The 27,388-nt window shown below is 47.2% G+C and overlaps 1 protein-coding gene across 2 annotated transcripts; it reads left to right on the top strand.

Moving 5' to 3' along the window:
• LIG3 (DNA ligase 3) lies at positions 1 to 27,388 on the top strand. Of its 2 annotated transcripts, none has more exons than XM_073315551.1 (20): positions 1 to 193; positions 583 to 1,164; positions 3,207 to 3,350; positions 5,360 to 5,557; positions 6,054 to 6,205; positions 7,016 to 7,182; positions 10,235 to 10,312; positions 10,435 to 10,603; positions 10,959 to 11,114; positions 12,810 to 12,941; positions 13,857 to 13,936; positions 14,694 to 14,781; positions 16,694 to 16,771; positions 17,651 to 17,774; positions 18,212 to 18,354; positions 19,690 to 19,764; positions 21,369 to 21,515; positions 22,112 to 22,283; positions 22,698 to 22,792; positions 26,806 to 27,388. In XM_073315551.1, exons 1-20 carry the CDS (start codon positions 67 to 69, stop codon positions 27,037 to 27,039), a joined length of 3,141 nt encoding a protein of 1,046 aa, XP_073171652.1. In that variant the 5' UTR covers positions 1 to 66; the 3' UTR covers positions 27,040 to 27,388. The 2 variants fall into 2 exon arrangements, with proteins under 2 accessions (XP_073171652.1, XP_073171653.1); XM_073315552.1 differs by having other exon boundaries at positions 4 to 193; positions 794 to 1,164.

Here is a 27,388-nt window from a genome sequence, read left to right as displayed (position 1 = left end):
CGGGGTCAGCCGGCGGGGCCCCACGCCCGTCCCGCCCCAGCCGCCCGTGCTCGCGGGCCCGCGCGCATGCGCGATGCCCGCCCTGCGTGGCCGCGAGTCCCGGATTTGAAGGCGACGCGGGGGCGGCGGCGCGGGCCGAGGGGGCTGGGCCGGTCAGTCCCCGGACGCTCCTGCCCGCGGCTGCCGGAACCAGGTGCCTGCGGCGCGGCGGGGCCCGGCCCGTCTCCTCCCGGGGCCGCGGCGTCCCCGGCTCGGCCGCCGAGTCGCTCCCGGGCCCTCCCCGCCCCGCCCGCCGCCTCTGCTGCTGCAAACCCCGGCCCAGGGCGTCCCAAGCCGGGCACGGGCGAGGGCCGCTCCCCCCGGCGGCGGCCTTGTCTTGCCCCCCCCCCCCCGCCGCTCCCCTGGCCCGGGACGGCCGGTGTTGAAACCGCCGCGACCCGGTGGCCTGCACCTGGCCCGTTCCCGTGTCTCTCTCCGGGTTCAGCCCAGGGAAAGCCCTTGGGGCGATACTCGGGGGGCAGCTTACGCTGCTCAGAGGCTTAGGAAGGCGCCTTGATTTGTTCCCCTTTTTCTCTGGCTTAGTGTGGCGTCGAGGGGGCTGTATGCCGGCCGTTTTCAAGAGCCTCTTCTTACAGACTGCCAGGACGCTCAGCACAAGGGAAGGACTTTGCCTGCCCCAGAGACAGGCTTTTCTGCTGAGATTTGAAAGTTGCCTTCTGCGTCTCCTGGTGGCCGGCCCGTTTCCTTGGTTCCGATTGCTGGTAAGAAATAAGTCTCTCCTTTCTGCCGGCAGAAACCAGGGAGCTTGTGCTGAAGACTTTGCTGTGCCCTCAGCTTTGCATGTTTGGCATCGAAGGGTCTGCGCGGTCCCTGATGAGATGGCGGAACAGAGGTACTGCGTGGACTATGCCAAGCGCGGCACAGCCGGCTGCAAGAAATGTAAGGAGAAGATCTTGAAGGGGATGGTGCGCATTGGGAAGGTGGTCCCCAACCCCTTCACAGAGTCGGGCGGGGAGATGAAGGAGTGGTACCATGTGAAGTGCATTTTTGAGAAGCTAGAGAGGGCTCGGGCCACAACAAAGAAGATTGAAGACATCACAGACTTGGAGGGTTGGGAAGAGCTCCAGGACCCGGAGAAAGATATGATAAACCAGTATATCTCAGGTGAGATGCTTGAGGGAGAGCCTCTGTGCCCTTGTCTGGGGCCTTAATAATCGGTAATATTAGGCAATGCTGTATGTCAGTGATTCCTACCCAAGAGTATCTGGACCAGTAAATGGCATTGCAGTTCTTTGTGACTAGTGCAGCTGGCTCTTCCTCTGCATTATAATGAGTCTCCAGGATGGGCCACTTTCCATTCAGTGGTGCTGTAATCCATCCTGGAGATTGAGAGCTGTGAAATCATGACGTGGATTTGGAAAAGCCCAAGTTGCTCCAATTCCCTCATGTACAGGTGAATGGGAGGTGTCAGGTGCTAGCAAGTGTAGCTAAATTCTTTGGTTAAATTAATCTACTTGCTCAAGAAAGATTGGAGGCTAGTGTTGTATGCTGTAATTCCACAAGCCTTTTACAGTTGCTGTCACCTTATTGCAATTGCCTTTACCATATACTTAATTTGTCCTAAAAATGGCCTGCTTGCACTGAAGTTGGTCGTATTTGCATTTGCTTTTGCTTTTTAAAACATCAGTACTGCTTCTATGCTTTTGTTTTCTACAACACCAGTTATTCCACTGAGTCGTAATTTTTTTTTCTGTTCCCAGTCTGTATTGAGGACTTCCCTTCACAAATTTCTCATCTTTAAGCCATTTCCTTGAAAAGCTTTTCACCTTTTGCAGTCAGTCATACCATTTAGTTGTTTAATCAGTTGACAGTGGTCACTGTTGGAAGAGGAGGAGCCTTGTATCATTCCACTGGGGCTGAGTGCATTGCTTCTGCAGTTGTTACAGACCCTGGCTACCTTAGAAACCATCTAAGAATCAAAACTTAATTTTTTTCCAAAGAGGTTGGCAACTAAGGCTTTGGAGTGGATCCTTCCTCATTGCTCCATGATACTCAGGGTATGTCTTCATGGCAGAGTTAACTTGGGTGATTATCTGGGTTAGCCTAGTGTGAGCAGCCATACCACAAAGCATACCTGAGTTATTGTGTCCTCATTGATGCTGCACCCTCACTTGTGTGTCACTAGAACGTCTGGGAACATATCCCGTGGTTCATAAGAATGGCCCTACTGGGTCAGACCAAAGGTCCATCTAGTCCAGTATCCTGTCTTCCAACAGTGGCCAGTGCCAGATGCCCAAGAGGGAATGAACAGAACAGATAATCACAAGTGATCCATCCCCTGTCGCTCATTCCCAGCTTCTGGCAAACAGAGGCTTAGGGACACCATTCCTGCCCATCCTGGCTAATAGCCATTGATGGACCTATCCTCCATGAATTTATCTTTGAACTGCAGTGAGCTGAGGTGCTCTGATTCTTTCCCAGTGAGTTGAGAGAACTTGTCTGTCCTAGGGGGCAGTTGAGGGGAACTGTGGGAAGGCATTGGAGGACTATCGGCATTCGAGCTATTTATTATTATTTGTATTACCATGGCGCCACATTCATGGACTAGGCCCCCATTGTGTTAGGCACTGTCCAAACACAGAACAAAAAGAGGGTCCCTGCCCCAAGTAGTTTAGCCTACATCCTCACTGAAAAATGGGAGGATTATCAGCCTGAGTGAAAGTGACACCCAGGCTCTAGCCTATCCCTCCCCAGATGGGCCAGTTAACCCAGGTTTAAAGCATCCCTAAACTCATGTAAGGTTTTTATGTGGGGATCAGAGGGGTTAGAGGCAACATCTAAACAAGTGCCTGAGTTAACTCTGCAGGGAAGACCTATTCTCCGAATTCAAGCACTAAAAGAGTGGAGGAGAGAAGCACTGTTGTCTAATGGTGATAGCAAGACACTGGAGCCTCAAATCTTGGCTACCATTCCCAGCTAGCTCTATCTTGCTGTTTGAGCTTTGTCATATCACTTAACCACTCTTAGTTTTCTTATTTGTAAAATGTTTACCTATCCCCTCCCTCAATGTGTTTTGTGGGTTAATTGTTTGTAAGTTCTCACACAAGTTGCTCATTGCAAAGTATTGTGAATTACTTACCTGATTTTGTTGTTGGGGATTATGGGTTGCTTTGACTCGATGCTTTACCTCTTACTATGTTCTACAGAGGCCAGTTCCAAGGCTGCGAACACACCTAAGAAAAAGGCGACTATCCAGGCGAAGCTCTCCCCCAGTGGACAGATAACCAGTCCCAAGAAGGAGCTGCTAGCTACCCCCAATCCATCACCAAAGAAATTCTCTGGCTTCACAGGTGGGAATTATTACGCTGATGCTGGGGGAACCTTTATTCCTCTTATAATATTAGCATTAGCGGTGGAGTTTCAATTTGAGTCAGACCTCAGTAGTTTATATCTAATGAATAAGAAATGATTTAATGCTAACAAAACTTCATATTTTATTTACTTTGTGTAGACAAAGTTAAGTGTTTTCTAAGATGTCAGTCATAAAAGAACTGATGTTTGCATTATTTTGGTGATGTGTACAAAAGGGATAAAATCTACCAAATCTTCTGCCCAGAAAGAGTAAGACTGCAGAACTGCATTTATATGTCTAGATCAGTGGTTTTCAATCTTTTTAGTTTGCGAGCCCCTAAAAAATGCAGCCCCCTTTGGAAATCTTAGACACAGTCTGCGGACCCCCAGGAGCCCGTGGACCACAGGTTGAAACCACTGGTCTAGATGGAATGTTGACTCCAGATATCGGTAATCAGAAGGACCTGTACCTGTCAGTGGAAAAGCTCTGACTGACATTAGGGGAGGAGGATCTGGACTCAATTGTATTCATGAACAGTGATTTTGAAACCTATAACTGAAGTGGAGAGCATTTTTATTTTGTGACTTACACTGGCTACCTGGCTGGTTCTTTGAAGAGCCTTTGAGATTTGGAAACTGCACCTTTTTCTACAGGAAGAAAGGCTGAAATAAATCAGGTAGCACAATCTGGGATTTTTTTTAATATTTAGTGAAACTTGTTAAAATAAAATCACTTTCCCTCAGAATTGTGAATTCAGAAATGTGGGCACAGCCGTTCTTTGCCTTGGTTCCACTGGAAAAAACTTCATGTCTAATGAAAATTCAGTAAACGTGTTTTATTGTATTGGACAAACTCTGGTTTTGTAAGTTATTTCATCGTGCTCAGAATTGTATAACGGAAGCTAGAGATGGAAAGACTCCATTACTTCACCCAGTCTTTCTTGCCCATGTAGGATTCTCTCTTATGCTATTTTCTAGTTTTGTCCAGTTTAGTTCTAAGAAATTGAGCATCCATCTTTCTTGTGGGTGAGGGAAGGGAAACCACAGAGTTGGCAAGTGTAGAAATAAATTTCTCATGGTTTTCAGAATATAACTGTCCAGAAGCTATGCAGATCTTTTAATCCCTCCCAAGTGGAGTAGTATCCTGTTAACTGAAAGCTTCTGCAATAAGTTGAGCATTTGCTGGTTAGTTCCTGAACCTTGTGAGCAGTAAAGAGGCTTGGGTTTAGTTAACTAAGTTATTGCTAAGGTATTTATCCTCTTGTCTCTGTAACATCAAGACAAACAGATGCTCACCAGGTACCCAAAGTAATTACAGTAGAACCTAGTTTATCAATATGCAACTGGAAATTAGATTGTGCCCCCTCACCTCTTGCATAGTAAAACAAATTCCAAATTAGTTAAAACAAATTCCAAGTCCCCTGCTTTTATTTGGATGAACTGGTCGTATTGTACATCAGGTGTCCAGATCCGGTTTGTGACTCATGGGATGGGCTCCATCTTGGCATTTGCCTCTGGAAGTTGAGTGGGAAGAAATGAAAAATGGTTTGGGAGGGATTCTAAGGGAGCCAGCAGCTTTGTCAAGCCTTTTTCTTCCACTGAAGGTTGCCTTTTGCTGTGAGAGTATTGGGGAAACCTGATGCTGGAGTGGAGAATTGCCTATAAAGTGAGAATAAAATGAAATTATCCGTCAGCGTGATGATTTTTCATTGCAATTTTAACTTTATTTCATAAACTGCAGAAAATTCTCACGTGCTCTGAGTGCAAGGTACATACTAAAGTAGTTGAATTTTTTGTTAAAAATGCACGTTCAGATTTTCAATCATGATTTTACAAATCTCATTGATGTGCGCTTTGCTACTCACATCTGAAGCTTTGCCAGCTTGTAGGGATTGTTCTTGCTTTTCGTTTGCCTGGACAGTAGTGACCCTCATCTTCAAAGTTTGTACCGTATCCTCCCAACCTACTTATTAAAAGTTAAATACATGCTGTGTCTCCTTTTGTACAGCTAAACCGGGCAACTCTGATGAAGCCCCTGAAAGCTCTTCCCACAAGTCTAGCCTCTCTGCAAAGAAGTGTGACCCAAAGCACAAGGATTGCTTGCTGCGGGAGTTCAGAAAGTTGTGCGCCATGGTTGCCGAGAAGCCCAGCTATAACGTGAAAACGCAGATCATTCAGGACTTCTTGCAAAAAGGAACTGCGGGAGGTATGTGTGACTCCTGCTTGGCATTTTTCTGTGTTGGGAGGGCATCTGAAAATAATGAACAGCAAAGACCACCCAGCTTTGTCAGGGATGGGGACAAAGGACAGTCAAGTCCATGGGTAAGATGTGATTCTCAGAGTTATGCGCTGCACCACTTTTGTGTCTGTTGTGATGTGGACAGTGCCTACAGTGTGGACTGCCTTGTTCTTGTCTGTTATCTAGATAATAAGTTCAATAAGACTGGGTCCCGTGGCGGGATCAGGAGAAATTTTTGTAGCTGGTGCTAAATTTGCAGTATCGGAATTAGCTATGGAGGACCAACTGGGAGGTGCCCTTGAATGTAGAGTAGTACCCCATAGGGCAACACATGGTGGGCCATGGTTGTGTTGCTGTCTTTTAGAGTTAGTACTTACCTGATGGCCCCTGTGTACGTGAATCTAGAGCCTGTTGCTGAGACCAATGTCTGGTAGTTTCTAATGATGCACCTGCCTTTTTCCAGATGGCTTCCATGGTGACCTCTACCTGACTATTAAGCTGCTATTACCAGGTGTCATTAAAAGTGTTTACAACTTGAACGACAAGCAGATTGTCAAGCTATTCAGCAGGATTTTCAACTGCAGCCAGGAGGAGATGGTCCGAGACCTGGAGCAGGTCAGTAAAGGAGACTGCAAGTTCATTTCATCTCACTGTTCAGCCTCTTGATACTGAAACCATGCAAATTTTCCTTCACTTGAAAGGATTATAAGTTTTCAGAGCTGCAGTTGGTGATTCTTTTTCATCATGAAGCTTCCCACAAACTGGACCTTTTATATAATGGTATTCCAACAGAACGCAGGCTAGTGTTATGCTGCGCATCAGTTAACCCGCAGCATCCAGGACTAAAGGTGTAGTAATGCAAAAGTTCTGAACAATCCTCTGGTTGCACTTGATGCACTGAAATCTTTGCCACAGCTACCCTAGAGGTTCTTGTTTTGTCTGGCTTATTCCCATTTAACTGATTGTTTTGCAAGGATTTACTTTAAAATAAAAGCAAAATTGTAATCCAAACGATGATGATGGGTCCACTTCTGTAGGCTTAGAGTGTATTAGCCTCCAGTGAACTCAGCAAGAGTTCATGGCACATAAACTCTACAAGATTGGATTCATGGTGAGGAAATTAAAGGCACCAAATATTGCAGTGGTGGAAAATATGATGACAGCAGGACACAGGGTCTGTGTCTTGCATATACCACTTAAAAAAGAAATGGCTGGGAAGACAATCCCAGTGCTGCATCATTGTTGCCCTTCCTCGCTCTTTGGTTGTGACCCATTCATAGAGGTCTGGCATCAGACTCCCTTTTTCCCCTCCTACTAAAGATCTAGTTATTGACCCATACTTCATCTCCAGTGCCCCATCCCTTTTGCCTTAGTCTCCTGCCAAAGGTTTGATAAACACCCTGGTTTTGTTTGTTTTGGAGACAGGGAGATGTTTCCGAAACGGTGCGCATCTTTTTTGAAGAGAGCAAGTCCTGCCCTCCTGCTGCCAAAAGTCTCCTTACCATCCAGGAAGTGGATGAGTTCCTCACTCAACTTTCAAAGCTTTCCAAGGAGGATGACCAGCAAAGTGTGCTGCAGGATATGGCTAGCAGGTAGGGTGAGACACGGGTTAAGTCTAACTCTGAGGCCATAAGCACAATCCAGTGGGTGGTTCTGGTTGTTTTTTTAAGGGGGATAAGGATCTGTCTCTTACATTTAGATAACTGGTTTGAATCTGGCCCAGATTGGTAGTCTTTGCACTCTGGCTTTTTGGCAGTCTGTGAAATGTCTGTCTCAGTGCAGTTCCTAGTGGATAAGTGTGCACCTTAAAAACTATAACCACAATTGTTACTGACTGAAAAGGCCATACAGACTGAACTTGCTATTCGCATCTATAAAGGGTCCTTCAGTGGCAGAGTTAAATCTCATTTGAGTACTGATCAGCGTGGAGAGCATGTTGCTTTTGCTCATGCGCTGTGTAAAGAATTTCAGTCTTGGCTATCGAGTCGGTATCTAGCACCAGCACTAAGCAAAAGGTTAATAGAGAAACTTCAGATCCAACCTGCATGTAAAGCTGCTGTTCTCAGCCACTGTGAGGGAAGAAACCGTATAGAACCTGGGCATGTCTTGCTCAGTCACCATATAAGTGTCAGGCTATGGACCCGTTACCGTATTTTTAATTTACATTAATTTGTTACATTTCAAAATGAAGTTGTTAATGATCTTTCTACAACTTCTGTATATGAAGAAATAGAATTACTGTAGGGGATTAAATTTGAAGGACCCTGCGAAGTTCTTCAAGCCATATATTTTGGGGCCTGTAAGAGTGTAAAATCTCATACATTTTTGTTCTTTGATCATCGTAAGGGTTTTGAATTGATCCTTCCGGACTTGAATAATGATAAAAACGTGAGCCAAGATGTTCCAGTGTGGCGAATTATTTTTAGTGCCTCCATTTTTGGGTATTTAGCTTTTGAGATACCTTAAAGGGGCCTGATTTGCAGTGCCCAGCAACACTTTCTGAATATCAGATGGCTTGAAAGCATCTCACGTTGGACGCCCAAAATCACTTTTAAAAATCTGGACCCTGATATTTACCATGCCACACAGACTCGGTATCACTCATCTATCTAAAGTCAGGTATTTGATACTTCATTCCGTCCATACTTAATTCAGCTGACGTGGATAGGAGTGTTACAGAGCGCAGACGTCCGTGTTTAATCTTTCAGTCAATGAGACTGAACTGTTGCCACCATCAATTTTTTTCTCAACTGATGTGTGATAAGAGCTCCACTTCCGCCAGCTTCCTGTTTGCTTTTCCTAATGACTGTGTGTCAAGTGCTTGTTTCTTGGTTTTTGCAAATAAGCTCTTATTCTACTGCTACTTATTGCCAAAAGAATGAATTCCTTGGAGTTTGCAGCGAGACCTTCTTGGATTTTTCCATTTTCCCAGATTCGACATGTTCTCAATCTTTTTGGTAACTCTCCTTTAATTTGTATAGGAGTTGGTCTCTTTTGTCCCTCACTGGAAAATATCGACTTGAGAGAATCATCCTTTAACTGAGTTAGGGGTAGAGGAAGTCAGTAAAATTTTCAGCTCTGCCATTTACTTGGGTGCCAGGGCCAAGATCCCACTGAGATGACACTAATGCTCAACATCTAGAATAGCAGTTCTCAAACTTTAGCAACCTGAGGGCCCCCATTTTGATTTAAAAATTTTCACGGACCCTCAAGCTCCCCACTCAGCCCCAGGCCCTGACCTCACTCCACTCCTTCCCCAGGGCCCCACTCCTGCCCCTCCTCTTCCCTGCCTCTTTCCGCCCCCTCCCCCAAGCACACCCCGTCCCCACTCCACCCCATCCATCCTAGTGCCTCCTGCACACCGGGGAACTGAGGATACTCCGGGGGTCCATCGGCCCCGCCAATCAACTCCCCCCCCCTTTAACCTCTCCCCCTCTCTCCCAGTGCGTCCTGCATGCCGCTGAACAGCTGTTCCCCAGTGTGCAGGAGGCACTGAGAAGGATGGAGAGGAGTTGAGGGAGGGAGGGGGAGGAGTTGATCAGCGGGGCTGGCGGACCCACTAGAATACCCTCACAGACTCCAGTTTGAAAAACGCTGGTCTAGAAGGTTGATACAAAGAAGTCTCTCCTCTGACCTCCTATGCATATAATTTGCAAAGCAGTTTGCAATGATGCTATGTAAAACAGCACTGGATAGCCCTCCTCCGAGAGATGGTTGTATCAGCTAAATAACCCATTGTGCAACAGTGAGAAAAGGGCAAATCCCTGTGTAAAATCCTATGGCATCTTTAATATTTAGACATTTCACACAAGGTCTCTTCTAAAAGCCCCCTCACCACCACATGCAGTAAATTGCATGGAACTTAGTTTGCTGCTGAAGGATGAAAGGTTTTGACCCTGCTGGGATTTGAATGATGAAGTGGGTTTTAGCCCACAAAAGCTTATGCTCAAATAAATGTGTTAGTCTCTAAGGTGCCACAAGTCCTTCTCATTCTTTCTATGGTTCTGGAGAGTTTTAGAGCCTTATCTTAAAATTTAGATCACTGGCAAGCCATCTCCTGAGTGCATTTCTTTTGATTACTTTCATAGATTGTTGGGAGCTGAGTGAGTGTTTCAATCAATACCAGACACCCTGATTTCCGTACTGTGACCTGCTGAGTGTGTGGCTTGTAGCTGCTCTAACTTCAGCAGACAGTGGGCATACCTCCTACCTAGACAGTGGTGATATTGCTGAAATGCAGCTGTGCCATCTGTCTTGTGATTTGTATAACACACATGTAACAGTGAAATCGATTATACACCTCGCTTTCCAGGGAAAGTGATGGGAGCTCAATTTCCTCAGTCATTCAGAGCCGTAAAAAGTACGTTGCAGTGACTGGTGGCATGGCTTTAAGCTGCTCTTCTGCAGAGAGGCCCACCTTGTGTTATATAACTGCTATTGTAGTGACACTGTATAAGCTAAAAACTCTATGGGACTCAAATTTCAGAGGGGGTCCCCATCTTCTGCTTCTGTGTAGTCATGCTCTCATTCTGCTGCAGTGTTTACCCCATGGTACTGAGGTTTGGAGCAGATTCCTTTCCCTATTATCAAGGGAAGGAGTAGGTCAGATGAACATCTTCTGATTGAATCCTCTTTTCATTTTAGGTGCACAGGGAATGACCTGAAATGCATCATCAGGCTAATAAAGCATGATCTGAAAATGAATGCTGGTGCAAAGCATGTGTGAGTTCCACATTTACTGTCTGAGAAGTAAAAACGGTAGCAGGCAGCAACCTCCTTAACTGTCTGTAGAAGGCTTGGCTTGAGAGAGTGACTTTCTTTTTTTCCCCCTTAATTGTTTAAAGGTTGGATGCTTTAGATCCTAATGCTTATGAGGCATTCAAAGCCTCCCGCAATCTCCAGAATGTGGTGGAGCGAGTGCTGAGGAACCAGCAGGAGGCTGACAAGTTGCCAGGTTTGAAGCGAACCCTCAGCGTCCAGGCCTCACTGATGACCCCTGTTCAGCCCATGCTGGTAATATGGATTTCCTCAGTACCCTACATAGGAGGCAGAGATGAGGATCCTCATACAAACTGTCCTGAGATATCCTGACCTTTAAGAATCAACAGAAGCATAAATGGTTGTGCAAGATTGGGGTGATGGGGTGTGAGGCACTGATATAATACTTGGCTTTAAACTGCTCTTCCATGTACTAAGTGTGTTGTATAAGTATTGTAGTGATGTCACACAAGCAAAAATCTCTCTGGCTCTCTCCTGTTTGTTCTGGCTTTTCTTTGGGAAGTTTTGTAGAAGCTAGTTAAAAGTAATTCCAGTCACTACTTCCACAAGTGAAGTTTTCATGGGATTCTTCTTTCCTGTCTTCTGTAAGGCTGAAGCCTGCAAGTCAATTGAATACGCCATGAAGAAGTGCCCCAATGGGATGTATGCAGAGATCAAATACGATGGGGAGCGAGTCCAGGTCCACAAGAATGGAGATCACTTCAGCTACTTCAGCCGAAGCCTCAAACCTGTCCTCCCTCACAAAGTAAGCAGAGTCCTAAGCTCCCTTTTGTAATTTGTCTTCTGTTTGCTTTTCTCCTCTCCAGGCTTGTGTGATAAACTGTGAATTTCCCAGCAGTTCCTGGAGCCAAGAAGCCCAGTGTCTGTTGCAGACCATTGTGTACCATATTAAATATGAATTTTAAAAGCTGCATTCAACATTGTGGGCAGAATTCATTGTTAACCTCTTGGGGTATATCTACACTGCACAGTAAGCCTGGGCTCTGACTCAGGTTTGAGCCTAAGCCTTGCTTTCTTCCACACACAAATCAGCCTGACCTGGATCAGCAAGCACTCAGGACCTGGGTCCTTAGGAACCTTCTAGGGGGTTGGGTCACAGCCTGAGTCCTTGGGTGCAAGCCCTGTGATTTTTGCAGTTTGGATACAGCTCAAGCTGCCCATCCCAGTCAAAAGGTCTGTATAGTGCAGTATGGATGTTTGAGACCTGAGTCCAGGCCAGAAGGGACAGTCGTGATCATCTAGTCTGTCCTTCTGTACAACACAGGTCAGAGAACTTCCCCAAAATAATTCCTACAGCAGATCTTTCAGAAAAATATCCCATGTAGATTTAAAAATTGTCTGATGGAGAATCCACCACTATCCTCAGTAAATTGTTCCAATGATTAATTACTCTCATCATTCTAAATTCATGCCGTATTTCCAGTCTGAATTTCTCTAGCTTCAATTTCCAGCCATTGGATCATGTTATACCTTTCTCTGCTAGATTGAAGAGCACGTTATTAAATATTTGTTCCCTGTGTAGATACTTGTAGGCTGTGATCAAGTCACCCCTTAACCCTTATGATAAATATATTGAGCTCTTTAAGTCTATCACTATAAAATGTGTTTTCTAATCCTGTAATTTGTGGGAAATGCCCAGGAACTGCTGGGAACTGAGGGTTGAGGGTCATTTTGACACCACCCGTTCAGAGGTTGATTCAAAGACACCGTGCGTGAAGGCAGGTGAATGATGCTGGGCACTTGGTAAGATTTCCATTAGGGGGTGTATTTATGGCATGCAAGAGAACTGATTCTTACTGTGAGGCACATGGAGAGGCTCAGACTTGTTGTACCTTGTTCTGAAAGTCTGAGTCTGAACTCACTCTCAATCTTCTAGAATTCATGTCCTATATACAAACCTGCTTCCTACCTCTCCTTTCCATGTTTCTCCATAACTCCCTCTCCCGGCCCGGGAAAGTCTGCAGGAATATGGTTCTGCCCCTCCTTTGTACCTACCCCATCTCTTGCCTACACCTCTCATTGTCAGGGATGCTTTGGCTGCCAACATGGCGTGGGTTAGTTGCAGTAGGATGTGGTGGGGTTTGTGAATGGCATTGTGTTTAATACTACAGCCTTATCTGCTACACAAAGTTGAAAGGGGGAACTTGCTCCTCCTGCAGGTTACTGCAGGTATGTTCCCATGTGTTTAAAGCTCTGGTTCAGTTAGCTGTGGCTTATGTATCTCTCCAGTGTACGATCGCTTGCTGCTGGGGTAATGAGAAGCTGTCCAGCCAAGCACATTGCATTCTGAGTGGAAAACATTGTGTGTATTGCTGTTTGCTTTCCTCCCAGGACTTCATGAAGGGTGGGGGGGCCCCATCTTTGCTAAAGGAGTGAGACAGACCCCTAGGCAGACTTAGAGAGTGTAAGGAAAGTAAGTCATTGCTATGTGCTTTTTCAGGTAGCCCATTTTAAGGACTTCATCCCCCAGGCGTTCCCTGGTGGAAATAGTATGATCCTGGATGCAGAAGTTCTTCTGATTGACAACAAAGCAGGCAAACCGCTACCCTTCGGGACCCTTGGAGTGCATAAGGTACCAAAGTGGGCACTTGCCATGTGTTGCTGCTGTGGTCTGAAGGTTAAAGCTGGTGGTTTAGACGTGATTAGTCTGTCACCTTAAACATTTTTATCATGCAGTTCATTATCACTTAAGGCCATTCACCTGTCCAGTGCTGAACAGAACATTAGAGGAAGATCTGGCCCCTGGCCCAAGGATGTGATAGTGTAAATTAGAAGTTTCAGCTGAGACATAGTGCACCAGATTATCAGAAGATCATCTGATCAAATGGTGGCCGAGATGTTTGGGAAACTTCAACCCAGGATGGATATTAAAAAAAGGAAAAAAAAATTTTTCAGGGACAAATCAGTCACTTACAGGCTTCTCTGCCATTGAGTGTTCAGGATTGCTTGCAACATTCTTTAGTAGGTGGAAAAGGACAAAATGATACTGACGTGAGCTTTAGGTCCACATCAGCATGATTTTAAAGTTCAGACCTATGTTAAACTGAGGTGAGGATCAGGGCCATAAACTGAAAATTAAATTAGGACTGTTTTACTGATTTCTGAGGAGCTGCTTATCTGAAATCAATGGAAGGTTTGTTTGGGTTTTCCCCATAGCAGTAACTCCTTATACTTGGGTTGCTTTAAGCCATTAATATCATGCAGCTTTTACTACCAGGTCACTTGGGAATTATTAACATGTTTTATTTTCCTATTTTATGTGTAAAGAGACACTGTAAATTTAAATCAGGCTTTGTAAGAATGTTTATGACTGTTACAAAATACAATTTTAGTATGAAAGATCAAAGAGGGGAAAATATTTTTCTGTTTAGTGTTTTGTACGCTTGAGAGCACTTTGCATATAGTCACATTTCTCCTGTGTTCCTGCTTGCATAATAAATTTTGATGCTCAAACAGATTGATTTCTTTGATCTTAATTGTTTTGCAGAAAGCTGCTTTCCAGGATGCCAATGTCTGCTTGTTTGTGTTTGACTGCATCTATTTCAATGACACCAGCCTGATGGACAGGTGAGTTTGACCGACAGCTTCATTGATGTTCAGGATGGAGAAATAGGTTTAGGGCAACATTTTCTAAAGCACCTAAATTCCATTTTTAAAACTGACTTAAGCATTTGGGAGCCTAAGTCACACTGAAAGACAATGGGATTTAGGCTCTTAAGTACCTAAGTACCTTTTGAAAATGGGACTTGAGCTTTTAAGTGGGGCACTTTTGAAAATATCAACCCTAGTCTGAAGATAGCTCTGCACATTTTCCTCCCCAAAATTCTGGCTGACATACTGGCAAATGGAATGTAGGACACCGATTTCCAGCCAGAATTTTAGGAAGGAAATAAAACACTCTAAATTTTTAGTATTGCTTACAATGTGGTCAGTATTTGAGAGCAAAAGAGTAGAAGCCAGGACTCCTTGGTTCTGTTCAGAACTCTGCCACTAACTACTCCTGTTGTGAGCTTTGGCATGTCACTCCCGTGTGCCACAGTTCATTTGTATAATGTATACAGAATATATTGTGTGTAATGAAGGCTGCCTAATTCACAGAGGGGTTGTGAGGCTTGCTCAGTATTGGCAAAGCACTTTGAGCTCCGTGCGTTATCAGTGCTACAAGTGCAAGTTGTTAAAAATGGAACTTTCTACTTCTATGTGTAGAAATAAATGTAGGAAGGCATTTGCAAAGTGCTGTTTAAATGTTCGTGTGACTAGTACTTAGTGTCTATGGGGATCTTTTGCTTCTCCTTGGTTGATGTGTGTGTACTGTGTTCCTTAGGCCCCTGCGTGAGCGTCGAAAGTTTCTCCATGATAACATGGTGGAAATCCCCAACCGGATACTCTTCTCTGAGATGAAGCATGTCACGGTGAGTTCAGTTTCAGCTAGCAAAAAGGCATCTTAAATAGTAATCTCTCTGGCCTATGACCTGGGCACTTTGCTGCCCCATGATTAATGGAGCAGCAGTATAGTTCTGCAATTGTTGTGATTTTTATCCTGGTGATTGTCCTCATGGATTCCGCTTCTGGTGTGCTCAGATTCTTTTGGCCTTCAGTGGCTAGGGCTGCACCTGCACGCTACATGCCCTCACATTCTCCTGCTTGAGGGCCTAAAGGTTGGAGTGGGCTCATCATTTCTTTAACTTCTTACAATCTGTGGCAGCAATATGGAACCTTTGTAGTGTCTGCTTACTCTGTGCAATTTTTCGTAGGCTAGTTAATAGTATAGTTAGAAAAGCTCCTGCAAGAACATAGGGAGCAGCTGAAATCCATTGTGAGTGAGGGATCTTAAGTAGTCCAAACATCATTACTGGCTGCATTAGATGCTTCAGATACAGCAGCTCGGTCAGTGTCCCCTTCCATCAACATGAGCGGTGCTTCATGGCTCTAATCTTTGGAAATACTGAAAGAGAGGGGCCAAATGACGATTGGGGACCTTCCATTTGAAGGTTGTGATCTGTTCAATGGATTTACTGATGAATCCCTGCATGCTTTGAAAGATTCAAGAGCCACTCACTGGGCATTTGCACACCAGCTCCTAGGAGGAAGCAGTGACCTTCTGCTTATTGCTACAAGCCATAAAGGACATCGGAGCCACTGAGGGACAAACGGGTTCCAGCACAGGAGGCCCTGTGCCTCTTTTTCCCCAACTGCACACCCTGTCTCTACCTCACAGCAAGTTGGTCACCATCGTTGAGAGCCAATCAGAACCATTCCAAGATTTATGCCCCATTTTTTCTCCCCCTTTGGCAACCATCTTTTTTATTTTTGGGAGACCTGGACTCGGATTAATGGTTCTTAGAAATTATAACAAGGGATATTCCATCCCATTTCAGTTGCTTCCTTCCCACCTCATTCCCTGTTGCAACTGTTAAAAAAGTGGATTTCCTTCGAAATCTTGGAGCAGTGGAAGGAGGTGCATTTGGAACTCATAGGGAAGAGGTTTTACTGATGTTATCTAATCCCCAAGAAGAAGGGAAGCTAGCACCTGATTCTAGATCTGAGATGTCTCAACAGGTGGAGGTCCGTCCATGCTTTCACACAGCACTATCTATAGCTTCGCTGAGGCATCAAGGTCTGATGCCTGCTTTGGTAGAGTTGTCCTGCTGTCATTATTTAAATAGGACTCCTAATATCAACCTCCTGAATGAGATTACTGCCTTTTAGTCACCAGAAGTGGAATCCATATGACAATCACTTGACAAAAGAACAGTTACTTACCTCAGTGACTCTGTAGTCCACATGGATTCCACAACCAGCCTTCCTCCTCTTCCTCTACAATAGAGGAATGGAATACATCTGGATGCTGTATGGTGAAGGAACTGAGGGACAGTTGGGTCTGCTCCACCGTCTTATACCCGTAGGTGAGGAGCACAAGGATGTCAAAGACTTAGGTAAAGCCCCAAAAGACACTGCCAGCCAAAAGAATCGGCTCTCGCATGTGTGGAGTCGTGTGCACCAGAATTGGAATCCATTTGGATGACGCATCTAGAATAACCACATTTACTGTAAGGTCAATGACAGTTCTTTGTGTTTGGAGACATTGGTGGCAGTCGTCATTGCATGCACAGACTGACAGTAGAGAAAAGCAAAAGTGGGACTGTTCGCTCTGAAAATCACCTGCTGAAACCAGCTTCTTGTTCATTTCCCTTGCAGTCACTTCGTATTCTTTATGCATTTCTGCTCCTGCCTGAGAGCTGTAATGGTCGGCACAGGAATGTCCGTGAACATAGCCCCATCTGGTAGGGTAATCTTAACACAACCGTTTCCTTTCTCTTCCAGAAAGCTTCAGATCTGGCAGATATGATCACTCGAGTCATCCGTGAGGGGCTGGAAGGACTGGTGCTGAAAGATATAAAGGCAAGTCTGCTTACGGTCACGGTCTTTCCTTGCTTAGACTTTCTCTGGAATCTTGGAGTAACAATTTCTCAGGATAAGATTTCACCATATGTAATGTTAAATTGTTTTAATCTAATCTTACCTTGAACTCTACTCTTAAGTAGATAAAAGCCTTTGAACTATGCCGAGAATGCCTTACAGTCGATTTCATTTGAGCTCCAGATTACTGACACTGCTTCTTACCTAAACCATTTCTTAATTCCTTCCGCACTCGCATATTGTTTTCTTGCCATCTGGTCTCCTGGGTTTTCTAAATGCGTTTGATGTCCCTGCAGCAGGGCTGTATTGCGCTCATGTTCCTGTAGCAGTGTAGTCCAGTGGCTAGGGCACTGAACTGGGAGTCTAGAAACATGGGTTCTAGTTGTGGCTCTGTGACAATAGGCATGTCACTACATTTCCCTGTGCCTCAGTTTCCCCCTTTGTAAAATGTGGATGATACTTCAATCCCCTTTGAAAGTGATTTGAGACCTATGGATGAAAACATTACGTGTCACTTATTTATTATTAGCTTGTGTTTGAAGTGTCATGTCATGCTGGATTTTGGTAGGTGCTGGTTTCATGAACACTGGAAGCCTTAGTCTAAACCTTTCCTTATGAACTGGTGTATCAAAGTGCTCTAGTACAATGTTTCTCAACCTTTTGGATACTAGGGACTGACTTGCTGCATTCCTAAGTTGTGTCAGGGAGATCTCAGGGACCAGCCCAGTCCAAAGACCAGTCGTGGAAACACAGCTCAAGTACAGTGTGGCCAAATAGAAGTCCTGGGCCACTTTTTTAAATGGTTCCCCACAGAAATCTGAATAGGCTTCTTTCTGATTCAGCGTTCTTGCTTGTTTGCAGAGTACGTACGAGCCTGGTAAACGTCACTGGCTAAAAGTGAAAAAGGACTATCTGAATGAAGGTGCCATGGCTGACACGGCAGACTTGGTGGTTCTGGGAGCTTTCTATGGACAAGGCAGTAAAGGTGTGTCTCCTCGAACTAACGTGAGTCGATAACTTGCCTATGCTTCAGGTGGGAGAAAAATCTCTGGCTCGTTGGTTTCCAGGCTACTGTGCTGTTCCTTGGCTAAGATTTGGCTGTACCAGCTATTGCCTGCCACTTCCTCTGTGTGGGTGGGTGTACTGTAACCCATAATACAGCTAGCAGCCCGGCTCCATTGTGGGCTAGAGTGCGCTGAGCCGAATGAGTTGGCAGCTGGCGCACTGTGGCCCAATGTACAGATGCTCATTGTTAAGCTTTGTGGGTTGGGGTTTGCCTGGCTGGAATCCCGGTCACAAGCCTAAAGTCCCAAGATTCACAGGGACTGGGACCCACTGTTCAGCTTGATGGCTCTTTGTGTGCCGTGAAGTGGTGGGCTCCTCCTGGCACTCCGATGCTGAAACCCCTGCTCCCTGTTCCAGGTGGGATGATGTCCATTTTCCTCATGGGCTGCTATGACCCCAAGAGCCAGAAATGGTGCACGGTGACAAAGTGCGCGGGTGGGCACGATGATGCCACCCTGGCTCGCCTGCAGAAGGAGCTGGACATGGTGAAGATCAGCAAGGTGAGGGGGGCTCTGGCATGTGCCTGGGTGGGCACATCTTATATTTGGATCCAAGCTCAGCGTGGGAGGCTACTCGCCATTCGATTCCCATTTAGGCTACTAGACATTCCGACGAGCAGCAGCAAATGGCAGTTGGTGTGGTTTGCTGTGCTTTACCTCACTAGCCGCTAGAGGGGAGTGTTACTTCAGAAATGCCAAGGCCTGACTTTCAAACGCAAGTGCCTTTGATGCCGAAATCCAATATCTCAGGCCACTTTAAATCTCATCTAGGTGTAGAAAGTTTGCAAATACTGGGCTTGGAGCATTTACCTCGTATTTTAGAAGGTTGAGAATTCATTTTGCCTGGCAAATCTGTATAGACTAAAATCTGTTTATAGCGAGTTAAACTGTTCGGGGAAACACTTAATTTTACCTGGCTATGATTTGGTTCACATACAGATGGAAGCCAATTCTCCCAAATCAGGAGAGGGGTTGCTGCAGATCTAAAGGATACTCTGCCTCCAGTACCTGCTTTCTTGGGGCATGAGGGAGTACCTTGGGCTCTTAGTGGTAGAGATCCCTTGTGTGGAGATGCAATGAGCTGTTGCTAATCTACCAGGTGTTTAGTGCTAGTGATGATGATGTCATATTCAGGCCTGTATATTTGCCTGAGATAGAATTTTGGGTCTTGTGTGCCCATTTGATTTTTGATATTTTTATATTCTTACTAATGTGTAAACAAAGACACTTGCATCTGCCCACAAGCAGATTAGGGGGGAACAAGAGAGAGAGCTAAAGTGTTGCTGGGCAGAATGGGAGTGTAATATACGAACGCACACTTGAAGGACAGTTCTGCCTCAAACTCCTCTCTTGAGATAAGGTCAAGTAACCAGTTGGGAGGGGCGGGGGGGGGGAAGATATAAGAAACACGAAAAGGCCAAAGAAATGCCTGTCTCTGACCAAAGCACAACCTCACTCCGTAGCCTTCCCATGGGATACAAAAGAAGTGGTGCCGAAGCCCCAAGACCCTTCAAAACCGAATATGACCATAAATTGTAAGGGGTGGGACCTTTATAATTATGCCCCCTAAGGAAGGGGAAAGGGGGGACACTGGGATAAAGGCTCTGCCGGTGTGCAGTGCTATGGATATGCTTGCCTGATTAACCCCAATAAACATCGCACTGTCTGCACTTTGGACTTCTGGTCTTCTGCTTTCTGTCTGCGTGACAAGAACCAGGGTAAGGGCTAACGTCCCTTTAACACATATTTGCTGTTGGAGCAGGTTCGTATTTTAACAGGCATGTTGTTGTAATAATCACCCTTCCTATGTTTGATCCTGTCCTCTTGGACTTCTAGGATCCCAGTAAAATTCCAAGCTGGCTGAAAATTAACAAGATCTATTATCCAGACTTCATTGTTCCAGACCCAAAGGCAAGTGCTTCCATGGACAGATCATGCTTTCCAGGGGTGGCACGCAGCAGTGCACTAATCTCTTAGTCAAGGTAGAGGTTTTCTATGCTACAGAGCAGTTTGTGGTGGGGCACTGAGAGGAAGCACAAGTTCTTAATGTTGCATTTGCAGCCTTTCTTGGGAAAAATATTCCGGTGCATCAAACCTCATCTAAGATTAAAATACTTTAAAATTGAGGTTTCCAGCCCAAGCTGCTAAGAGAGAATTGACAAAAACCTTTAGATCAGTGGTTTTCAAACTGTAGGTCGAGACCCAGTGCTGGGTCGCGGAAAGTCAGGCACTAGGTCGCTCTGGTCAGCACCGCTGACCGGGCCATTAAAAGTCCCGTTGGCAGTGCTGTCCGGCTAAGGCAGGCTGGTCCCTACCTGTTCCGACAGCGCACTATGCCCTGGAAGCAGCCAGCAGCAGGTCCGGCTCCTGGGGGGGGGGGCGCATGGGGTTCTGTGCACTGCCCCTGCCCTGAGCACCAGCTCTGCATTCCCATTGGCCAGTTCCTGGCCAGTGGGAGCTGAGGGGGGGGTGGGGGGACAAGTTCCTGTGGGCAAGAGCTGCGTGGAGCCACTTGCGCACCTCCGCCTATGAGCCAGACCTGCTGCTGGCCGCTTCTGGAACGCAGCAGAGTCTGCACTGCCAGAAGAGGCAGGAAGCCTGCCTTAGCACCACCGCTGACAGGGAGCCATCCGAGGTAAGCCTGTGCCCCAATCCCCTGCCCCAGCCATCACTCCCCCCAAACCCAGAGCCCCCTCCTGCACCCCAAACCCCTCATCCCCAGCCCCACCCTAGAGCTTGCACCCCCAGCCCAGAGCCCTGACCCTCTCCCACACCCTAATCCCCTGCCCCAGCCCAGAGCCCCCTCCCACACCCTGAACCTCTCATTCCCAGCCCCACCCTGCAGCCCTCACCCCCACACCCCATCCTCTGACCCAGCCCAGAGTCCCTCCCACACCCGAAACCCCTCTGACCCAGCTCCGTTGTGTCGTGGGCCTCAACAATTTTCTTCAACTGGGTCCCCAGGAAAAAAGTTTGAAAACCATTGCTTTAGAGGACTCGTTTACTTCTGGAAAAATCCTGTTTCTCTGAAACCCCTGATCTTAGCAAACTCACTTTTCCCAACAAATCCATCCTGGCGAGGGACCTCACATGAACTCTCAGGCAGAAAGGAGCTTCACGAAGTTAAAGGGCTGGTGAAAATTGAATTGCAACCTTAAATATGAAGTTGCTACTGTCACTCCATAATTTTGCAGACCGCTTCAGTGCCATGCATATCTGTTACATTTTATTATCTCGAAGTTGACACACACGTAAACCCAGTCTGTGATGTTTCTGGTCATATAATTGAAAATACAACAGAGTTACTAGATATGGCTGCCTGTAGGTGTTTGGCAGAAGATCTAATGGCAACACTCAATGAATTAACTTGTGTGTATTTAGCTCAGTTTGGCCTGATCTCTTGTAGTGGGGGGGGGGGGCCAGACATGCATTCAGTTAGTAGATGAGATGGAGGATTACAAAGGAAAATAATGTAGGGCTTCCTTGCTGATGGATCTCCAATATTCTTGGTCTAGAAAGCCCCTGTGTGGGAGATCACAGGTGCTGAGTTCTCTAAAGCAGAAGCCCACACTGCAGATGGGATCTCCATCCGCTTCCCTCGCTGCACCCGGATCCGAGATGACAAAGACTGGAAGACGGCCACCAACCTCCCTCAACTCAAGGTGAGACTTGTAATATATTCCCAGGTGCAGCATAGTAAGGACATCAATCCAAAGGGAAACCCCTTCATAAAGTTGCAGGCAAATTCAGATTGCATTGTGTGTACAAAGACATTTGCCGGAAGTGGTGTTCGTGGTGGTAGGCTGCATTTTTGCACTGCTTCTGGGATTGGTTTGGTTATTTAGATTGTACGCTGTACGGGACAGGGACCATGTGCTTCTGTTTGTACAGCGCCTAGCACCGTGGAGCCCTGTTCTTGGTTGGCTTAGGCACTACCATAATAAATCTGATTAATGATGACTGCATCTTTGTACTTGTCACTTCCTTGACTGATGGAAATGGGTTCTTGGTTGCCTTCACTAGTCACCCGTTGGTCAGCTCTGTTCTCAGCCTCACCATTGTCTTTCGGTGTTTAATCATGACCCTTTATGTTCTCCTGGTGTCTTGTGTGGAGCAGCTGCTAGGAATTTAGGAGAGGGTGGAGGATCCCAAGGGAGTGCCTGGCTTATCACTTGTGTCTCGTGTCTCTGGGCATATCATGTCTGATGTCAGGGAATTCCACTGTGGCTAACGGGCAGAATTTTTCCTTGCGGGACAGGAGCTGTACCAGCTTTCCAAGGAGAAGTCCGATTTCAATATTGTAGCAGAGGAGGAGGGGTCCACAGCCAGCAGCAGTGGCGAGAATGAGGGAAATTCTAGGTCTTCCACACCCCACAGAATTGCTAAGACACCCCCAAGCAAGTCACCTGCAAAAGCCAAGAAGCCAGAAGGTAAGAGAGTGCCCTCCACAGAGTCTAAGGGCCTCTGGGGATTTGGGTTTGGTGGCTGGGCTTTCGTTTGCCTTCAGCTAACACTGGTGTATGTGTTGCAGCACCATGTACCTAATGTTCATGTCAGTTGCACTGTGCAAAGGTGTGAGCACCTGCAGTTTGGGCGTGGCAATTCACAGTGTAAAGTGAGTGGCTGGGGCTCTGAGGCCCACTGGGAGTGAGAGGAGGTGGAAGCCAGGCTGATGTGGTCCTACAGCCCAGTATTGAGACACACTGGTCAATAATAAAAGCAATCCCAGATACAGTGGTTAGAGCAGGGAACTTATTCTCCTCTCTCCCTCTGCGCATCCAAACCTGCTTTAAAACACACCTGTCTCTGCAAAATGCACTAACCCAGGCCATTCCTGTTGACAGGCAGCAAAGCAGTTGTTAGATCTCCCGCAAAGAAGGCGGAGGAGAAGCGAGGGGAGAAACGGAAAGCAGCTGAGCCGGATGACAACAGAAAGAAGGTATGGACGGCTGGGTGGGGCTGGCTTCAGAGCAGTGCGGGAGCTGCAGGGCAGTTAAGAGACAGGGAATGCATTAGTGTTTCAGAACAAATCTGAAGCAGAGGCCATGTGCTGTGCAGGGGGCAGCTAGGCTGCTAAGGTGTCTGCCATACTGGAGTCTATTGGCCTGATGTAACCTTCCCCTGAACCTTGGGTAGCAGCAGTAGTATTCTCAGGTGAGCAGTAAAGCAGCTGTTCCCAGCAGGTCAAATTCAGCATGGCCCAGCAGCAAGCAATAGCCAGCCATGCCCTGGGGAAAAGGGCTAAGGGTTGGCCTGGAGCATGCCACTGCCAAGTGGGGGCACTGCCATCATTGGTTCACTTCCAGCTTTGCCGCCTTGCGTCCAGCCCAAGGAGCTGTGGAGACCCAGAGCCCCACCTCAGGGAGACTGGGCTCCGGAGCTGCCCCCTGTGCAGTTGATCCAGAGATTGGGAGGGAAAGGAGGCACGTCCTCTAACTCGGCATTGCGAGGTCTGCTCGCTCTCCGCACAGTACAGTGGGCTCACCAGGGAGCAGCAGAGTGGAGTCCGTTGCTTTGGGACACATTCCCCGGCATGGCAGCAGCCGGCTGTCTGAAAAACAAGGGTTGCTATGCTGCAGTTCGTGAGGCCTGGCATGTGCAGGTGGGTGCTTTAAGCCTCCCTGCCTCAACCTGAGCATCAGGCTGCTCTTGGCTACTGCACCCGGTGGAAGAAGATCTGCCAGAACCGTACCGAATCTCTGGGCCAAGCCAACAGTCCATTCAGGCTAGGAGGAGGTACATTCAGTCTTTTGGAGAAGCCAGTGGGGGGGGGGGGGGGGGGGGAGAGCCAGGAGGAAGCAATGGGAATGTGCTGTGAGTTACTCCAGGGGAGCTGGGGCCTCGTACCCCCAGGCACATGCAGACCCAAGTCTCGGCTGGGAAGGAGACTCGGAACAAGCAGAACTGCTCCTCAGAGGGGCTGTTGTTTGTTGTTGCAGAGCAGACCTGGAGAGAGAACCAGCAGGTGAGCTGGGCACCCAGGAAGGTGCTAGCAGATCAGCATGTAGAAGAGCTAGAGCCTTTCCCAGCCATTCTCAGAAAGAAGCCTGTTAGCTAGTCATTAAAGACTGAAACTAACTGACTAGATTTTTCTGTCACGAAAGAGCCCGCTGATGTGTTGCACTGCAGCTGGGGTTTGCAGGAAATGGCTGTGGCTTCTCGTAGATGCGGTGAGCAGGCATATTGGCTCATTCAAGAGCCTAGCTCTCTTCCAGGGGTTGTCTGTTACGCAGTGTGCATTCTCAGTCCGCCTCTGCCCTCCATCCTGGGCAAAGCAGTGATGATTCAGTATTTGACCACTGGATCCATTGTAAGCCAGTCTGAGTTCGGTGATATGTAAAAGCAGAAATGGTAGCAGCAAGCTCCTCCGGCTGAGCCTCTGCCTCCCCCCACTTCCTTTCACGCTGAGTACGGAGTGGCTGAGATAACAGGGCTTGTCAACCCAGAGCACATCGGTGCCCATTGTCCTGACTCCAGCAGTGGGCTGGACTAGATGTTGTGATGGAAGGCACGGCTACTGTTACTGCACCTGGTCGCTGGTGCAGTGCTGTGTGTGGAAGCGGTCGGGTTGCACAGGGGAGGAAGTATCTGTCCTGATCCCAGCTGGGGATCACCTTGTGTCTGCAGTATGAAGCCTCTGAGCCATTCCCATTTCTGCATTAACGAGTGTACTTGTGCGGCTTACGTAAGTGATTCATCATTGGGAGGATAAAGTCACATGGCTATATGGCCTAGGCCCCCGAAAAGATTGTAGAGTTTGGCGGTTTAAAATAAATCAACTGATCTTCAGCCCTAGCCATTAGTTGGGTGACTGCCAGTAGAAATCATAGGCCAGGTGGGTCTGCAGAAGGAGAGCGATCGCATCATGGATCAGTCTGGGGAGGTGTTCCATGCGGAGAGCATGGTGTGGAGGAATGCACAGCCACCTATGAGATGCCTGGACAGACTGGCAGTGGGGACAGTACGACAGGAGACGCAGGCAGAGCTGATCAGGAACTTGCAGGTGAGGACAAGGAGCTTTCACGTGACACAGTAGATGAGGAACGGGCTGGAAAAATTGGGTTTTGCTGTGCCAATCAGCAATAAATCCTTCAACAAGCAAGTGCATTGGCTCCTGTAGCAGGCTGTGCTGGCCCTGCTGAGCTCTTTGTGGAAGGTTTGAGCTTTGTGGCCTTTGCATGGAGAGAGAGAGAGAGAGAGAGCGCAACGCCTCTGCTTCGCTCTGTACGAGCTGGGGGTGGGGTGCGGGACCAGGTCCATGGAAACCTGTGGGAGCAGTCCCTGGGTTAGTGTCGGCTGGAACACTCCTGATGGGGATAGCAAGTGCGAACTCCCAGGGCTACCATGCTGCACTAGATAAACTGAAAAACACCAACTGCCAAAGTCACTGGGCATCTCCGGGCTTGGCTACACTTACATTTTATAGCGCTCTAACATGCTGGCTCAGTGGTGTGAAAAATCACCCCCCCGAGCGCAGCAAGTTGGAGCGCTTCAACACGCTCGTGTGGTCAGGCTCCAAGCACTAGAAACAGCGCTCCCAGCACTCGGAGCCGGTCCCCTCGTGGAGATGGAACGCTGGGAGAGCTCTCTCCCAGCGCTCGCACGCGACCACGCTCGCACTTCACAGTGCGGCCGCTGGAGGGCTCCCGCGGCAGCGCTTTGAAGTGTCTAGGGTAGACGTAGCCTCAGCAGCAGACATGTTTCGGTCACTGGGCCCCGAGAGCAGCCGGCGAGAGGTAGCTATTGGGGCTAATCGTGTCCCTGTAGCTCTTGGTAAGGCACTTAGCTATGGACGTAGAGTTCAGCTGCAGTATCTGACTTTCACAGGAGTGTGTCTGTGGGAGAGAGGTCCCAGTGCAGATGGATTAACTGAAACCATTGTAAATCCCTCACTCTTTGGGCAAGACAGCCTCAGAACTGGGATTAGAACAGGATCCTCTTGGTTTGCAGCCCCCTCTTCTGAGCGCACAGGACTCTGTACTTGAGGGGCTTGTGCTTGGAACCTGCTGAATGCTTTCAAAGAACTGAGATTGGGGAGCTGGAGGGCGTTTGTTCAGTTTGACAATGTCTGCTTGGGGGGGGTCCTGCTGGGTTCTTAGCAGGCATTGCTGCAGAGTGAGTAAGGGGTTGGCTCTATTAACCCCTACCTACAGCACCACCTGCTAATCCACCACTACGTGTCTCAGAACAGATGTGTAGCTTTCACACTGCACAGTGGCAACACAGAAGGTAACGCCCTGCGCTTCCTACCCATCTGAGTTTGGGGGGCATCTTGCTTCCTCAGCGTGCTCCCTGTTCACCTCCTGCTGGGAGGTCCCATTTGAAACTATACTGAACATTTTCAGCATGGAGGAAAGAGAGTCTGTTCCCAAAGCTTGTATTAAATAAGCTGCATCCTTATTTGTGTTGCAGTATGTCAAAGTCAGATTCAAGACTCACTGAATTTGTCAGACCACTCTGTTTATTAGCAAAGCGCTTTGCCAGTGCACCCAGATATGTGAGCCTCCTGCAAAAGCTCAAGCTAACTTATTTAAACAGATAAGGGAAAGCCAATTTAACATAGGAGACAAAAGGAAGCAGAAACTGACAATATATATACATATCTTATTTGCATACTAATGTTTACCAATCTCCTAGCTCAGTAGGAGCTCTAAGTTAATTAGTTTGAGGACCCATTGTCTCACACTCCTTGATGTTTCTCTTCCTGACAACCATACTTCAGCAAACCCTTCAAGCAGCATTTCTTTAATGAATTATAATTTCAATATAATTCATTCTACTTTCACAAGTAGAACCCAGAGACCTCTGTCAGCCCCCTTGCGGTGGGAGCTGTATGTAGTGAGAGTCCATGCCTAAAGAGCGCTTAATCTAGTAAAGCACCCAGACCACTCTAGTCTCTTTCCCAATCTTATTTCTCCTCACCATCTTTTTCTATTTCCCCACAATTTGCAGATGCTGCTGGACATATTTACAGGGGTGAAGCTGTACCTACCGCCCTCCGTGGAGGACTTCAGCAAAATCCGCCGGTACTTTGTGGCGTATGATGGAGACCTTGTGCAAGAGTTCGACACTGCCTCAGCAACACATGTAATAGGGGATGTTGATGAGAACCTTGGAGCCAAGCGCGTCTCTCCTGACTGGATCTGGGAGTGTATCCGGAAACAGAGGCTAGTGGCCCCACGTTAAAAACTCAAGGCAGCTACCTGGCCCAACACTGCTGTGCTCTAGGAACACAAGGGAACAGCAGCAACTAGGCAGGTGGAAGAAAGGCTGAGATCCTTTGCTTTTCTATCCACATCTCTATCAAATGCCTGGAGTTCCTCACAGGTGGGTTCTAAGGATCCATAGCAACCACTTTGATTTTTATCAGTGCCAGCTGGAATGAATTCAGAGATCTCACTAAAAGATGGCACCATTGGAATCCGTTCTTTCTGCCCATCATTTGAACCCGTCCATTCGCTCTCGGTGCTGGTTTCATCTGTTCTGTTTTAAAGTTTGGGTATTTTTATAAATAAAAACTACACAGTGTCTTCTC

This window comes from Lepidochelys kempii, chromosome 17 (genome assembly GCF_965140265.1).
Source record: "Lepidochelys kempii isolate rLepKem1 chromosome 17, rLepKem1.hap2, whole genome shotgun sequence".
Taxonomy (NCBI): domain Eukaryota; kingdom Metazoa; phylum Chordata; order Testudines; family Cheloniidae; genus Lepidochelys; species Lepidochelys kempii.
The sequence above is the reverse complement of the archived record's forward strand: the minus strand, read 5'-3'. Positions and strand labels throughout refer to the sequence as shown.

What these genes read in the sequence shown, in the direction of transcription:
- LIG3 (XM_073315551.1), top strand. Translation starts at nt 67, where the DNA reads ATGCGCGATGCCCGCCCTGCGTGGCCGCGAGTCCCGGATTTGAAGGCG. An exon ending in GGACCCTTGGAGTGCATAAG is followed by an intron (nt 12,942 to 13,856) that starts GTACCAAAGTGG and finishes ATTGTTTTGCAG; the next exon opens with AAAGCTGCTTTCCAGGATGC. An exon ending in CCAACCTCCCTCAACTCAAG is followed by an intron (nt 21,516 to 22,111) that starts GTGAGACTTGTA and finishes CTTGCGGGACAG; the next exon opens with GAGCTGTACCAGCTTTCCAA.